At 62.3% G+C, this 3611-nt stretch overlaps 2 protein-coding genes across 2 annotated transcripts; one reads left to right on the forward strand and one right to left on the reverse strand.

Annotated features, from left to right (window-relative positions):
• The first annotated feature begins 115 nt into the window (after positions 1-115).
• Positions 116-2041, forward strand: AMSG_03901 (prkri protein). The gene is made up of 2 exons (XM_013903700.1): positions 116-266; positions 658-2041. Exons 1-2 carry the CDS (start codon positions 137-139, stop codon positions 1950-1952), a joined length of 1425 nt encoding a protein of 474 aa, XP_013759154.1. The 5' UTR covers positions 116-136; the 3' UTR covers positions 1953-2041.
• AMSG_03902 (uncharacterized protein) lies at positions 2031-3427 on the reverse strand (the record flags this gene model as incomplete). The annotated part of the gene is made up of 2 exons (XM_013903701.1): positions 2031-3260; positions 3299-3427. 2 exons carry the CDS (start codon positions 3425-3427, stop codon positions 2031-2033), a joined length of 1359 nt encoding a protein of 452 aa, XP_013759155.1.
• Positions 3428-3611: the final 184 nt, after the last annotated feature.

Here is a 3611-nt window from a genome sequence, read left to right on the forward strand (position 1 = left end):
TGTCCCATGGTATGCCCCCCCCCCCCCCCCCCCGGCCCTGCACCCTTTCCTTTGTTCCTGTCTCCCCGCCATCTCTCTCTCGTGTTGAGACTCGGCGATGCGGCTGGTCGTGTGGCTGTGCTTGGTAGCGACGGCCATGGTCATCCTAGCCACACTCCCCATCTCTGCTTCATCCCTCACAGCAAAACAAAAGCGTCTTCAAGCAGACGACCTTGTCAAGGCGGGAAAGTACTCGGCTGCCATCCGTGCTTACACCCAAGCCGTCGGTACGTCTTGCAACTCGGTTCATGATCCTGCCCCCTTCTCCCCCTCCCCCCCCGCCGTCTCCGCCCCTATCCTCATCCTTTCAAAATGCCCACCTCATCTTCACTCACTCTACTGCATACTACTTATACACTTCTACCTCTCTGTTTATTTTTGTTGTCATGGCTATCTCCTATCGCTCTCTCTGGCTCATGCGGTGGGCACCGGCTGTCACCTGGTTGGCCGGCGGGTCGGTTGGTTGGTTGGTTGGCTGCACCCGCTGACCTCATGCCTCTCATGGTGAACCGCCAACCATGGCCGGGACGGGGATGGTTGATGGTCAACTGTGTGGGTATCCAATGCAACTTGGCTCCCCCACCGCATGGCCTTGCTTGCTCTGATGGCGGAGAGTAGACATTGATCCGCAAGATGAGATGAACTACTACAAGCGAGCACTGGTCAAGCTCGCCCTGGGTCAGTTCAAGCGGGCGCTGACCGACTTTGGGGCGGCAATCGAGGTGGCGCCTGAGTTTACCAAGGCGCGGCTCCGGCGCGCGGGCATTGAGCTGCAAATGGGCTCCTTTGACGCGGCGACGGCGGACCTCAACGCGGTCATTTCGAGCGGGACGAGCGGAAAGGCGGCTGGCGAGGCCACGAGCAAGCTGCAAGAGGTGACGACGTGCGCCAACCTGGCGAGCGCGGGGCGGCTGGCGGCGACACGGGCGGCGTGGGCGGCGGCGCGGGAGAAGCTGACCGGCGCGGTCGAGTGTGCGTCCAAGGACGCGTCGCTCCGGATGGACCGCGCGCAGGTGTTGATGAACCTCGGCGAGTGGGAGGCGGCCATCGGCGATGCGGCCCGAGCGGCCAAGCTTCAGACGGCCGATCTTGAGCCGCTGCGGCTGCTGTCGGAGCTGTACTGGAAGCGCGGCGACCTCGACGATGCGATGACGCAGCTGCGGAGCTGTCTGCAGTCGGACCAGAGCCACAAGGGCTGCCGCCAGCTGTACAAAACGGTGAGAGCGGTGAAGAAGGCGTGGGACAAGGGCGAGGCGTTTGCTGCGTCAGGCAAGCACGCTGACGCGGCCGACAAGTTTGAGTTTGCGCTCGGCGTCACCGGCCTGGCGCCGGTCTATCTCGGGCGGCTCAATCTGGCCCTTGCGCGTGCGCTGACCAAGGGCGATTCCCGCTCTGCGCGTGCTGTCGCGGCCGTCGACGCCGCGCTCGCAGCTGAGGACAACATGCTCGACGCCTTGCTGCTCAAGGGCGACTTGCATGTTGCTCGCGAAGAGTACGAGGCGGCGGTCCAGATCCTGACGCGGGCCAAGCAGGCGTACTCGTCAAACCAGGCCGTGGCCAACAAGCTCCACGAGGCGCAGCGGCTGCTCAAGATCTCGCTCCGCAAGGACTACTATAAGATTCTGGGCGTCTCCAAGTCGGCGTCCAAGAGGGAAGTCAACCGCGCGTACCGCAAGCTCGCCCGCCAGTGGCACCCGGACAAGTGGAAGACGCCTGAGGACAAGGCCAAGGCCGAGGAGATGTTCAAGGACATCGCAGCCGGCAAAGAGATCCTCTCCGACCCACAGAAGAAGGCCATCTACGACCGTGGCGACGACCCGTTCGACCCCAATGCCGGAAGCGGCGGAGGCGGAGGCTTTGGCGGCGGCTTCCCCTTTGGCGGCGGGACCCATTTCACGTTCCGGACCGGGTAGCAGCCTGGGCTCCGCAACGAGCGGGCGTGGGTGGTCGCCATCAGACTCGTGATAAACTCGTGTTGGGCCATCGTGAGCTCACAGGACAAACTCGCCGTCAAACACGTTGGACATCTTGCGGGTCCGGTACTCGGCCTCGGAGATGGCGTGCTGCGTGGCCGAGTGGAAGCCGACGTGCTGGAAGAGATGCGGGACGTGCATGTAGGTGTTGTACGGGTCGGCAAGCGGCGTGTGCAGGTACGAGTTGTAAGCCGTGTCTTTGGCCTCGCCGTCGTGCGCCGTCACCCGCCAGTACTTGATGACTGACTCGGCGTTGGCGTTGTTGAACAGGTATGCTGTCGTCACCATTCCGTTGCGGATCGGATACGTGCCTTGCGGGAGCGGGAAGATGGCCTGCTTGGAGGAGAGGCGGATGACACCAAAGCCGACGGCGCCGCCCCAAAGGAAGAGGAAGAGGAACGGGAGCGACCAAAGCCGAAAGGTCACCCGCCTCGTCCGCGCCAGCCAGAACCGGGCCGCCAACGCGTACGCCACGCCGATCTGCGATGCAACAGCAAGGATGAATGGCGCGTCTTCTGCGCCCCAGTTCGACGGGTAGTACAGCTTGGCCGAGAGCCACTGCGGGTCGCGGCCCTCGAGCTCGTACGCCACCGCCAGCGCCTTGACGTCCCATCGTGGCGCGGCAAAGGCGTCGTCTTCGATCGCCAGCGTGTACTTGCACCAGTGCGAGTTGGCGTAGAGCGAGTACGCGTAGTCGAGCGTCTGCAGCCGGAACGCAGACCGGCACTGGTCCTTGCGCAGGTGCGCCACGTTGGCCTGCGCCTTCTTGAGGTCAAAGTTGAGGCCCGCTGGCTTGGGCGAGCCGGACTCGATGCTCTCTGACTCCCACTCGAGCTCGTCGTAAACCGGCGGACGGAAGACCATGACCGGGCTGCGTTCGGCCACAATGTCGGCGTGCTGGTTGTCCTTGCACAGCTCGGCATCAAGCACGTTGTAGAACACATCGGTCTTGTCCAGCACGCCGTCGGCAGCGTTGCGGACGAGTGAGTTGAGCGAGTGGATGAGATAGCCCTGATTGTGTCTCCGATGCGAGGCAATGAACGAGACACACAGCTGAGCCTTGCCCTTGCCATCTTCCTGCGCCTTTGACCTCTCCTTGAACGAAGCCAGCTTTGCAACCTTATCATCCAGCTCCACCGATGACGGCAGTGGTCTCAACCCACGACCCGTCCAGTACCACGAGTACGGATTGCGGCACTGCGAGAGATACATAGCTGAAAAGGCAATGGCAGCAAAGACCAGACCGAGCTTGACGGCAGCAACATAATGACGACTTTCAAAGGAACCTCTAAGACGAAGACCACCAGGGCCAGGGCCACCAGGACTAGAACCACCAGGACTAGGACGACCAGGACCAGGACCAGGACCAGGACCAGGACCACCACCAGGAAGAGGAGCCAGACCATGATGACCATGACCAGCACCACTACGACCACCTCCGTTCACCCCCACACCTCCGACTACAACATGTTGCATGTGAAGATGGAGATGGCTGTTGCTGTTGTTGTTGTTGTTGTTGTTGTTGTTGTTGTTGGAGTGGTGTGTGTGTTTTGTGTGAGTGGGGGGTGGGGGGTGGGGGGTGGGGGGGGGGGAGAGGTG

Source organism: Thecamonas trahens (genome assembly GCF_000142905.1).
Source record: "Thecamonas trahens ATCC 50062 unplaced genomic scaffold supercont1.16, whole genome shotgun sequence".
Classification (NCBI taxonomy): domain Eukaryota; order Apusomonadida; family Apusomonadidae; genus Thecamonas; species Thecamonas trahens.

Bases quoted from the DNA above. Each gene is read 5' to 3' on its own strand.
- AMSG_03901 (XM_013903700.1), top strand. From the start codon at position 137: ATGGTCATCCTAGCCACACTCCCCATCTCTGCTTCATCCCTCACAGCA. The intron at 267-657 runs GTACGTCTTGCA...GGCGGAGAGTAG, and splicing joins TGCTTACACCCAAGCCGTCG to ACATTGATCCGCAAGATGAG.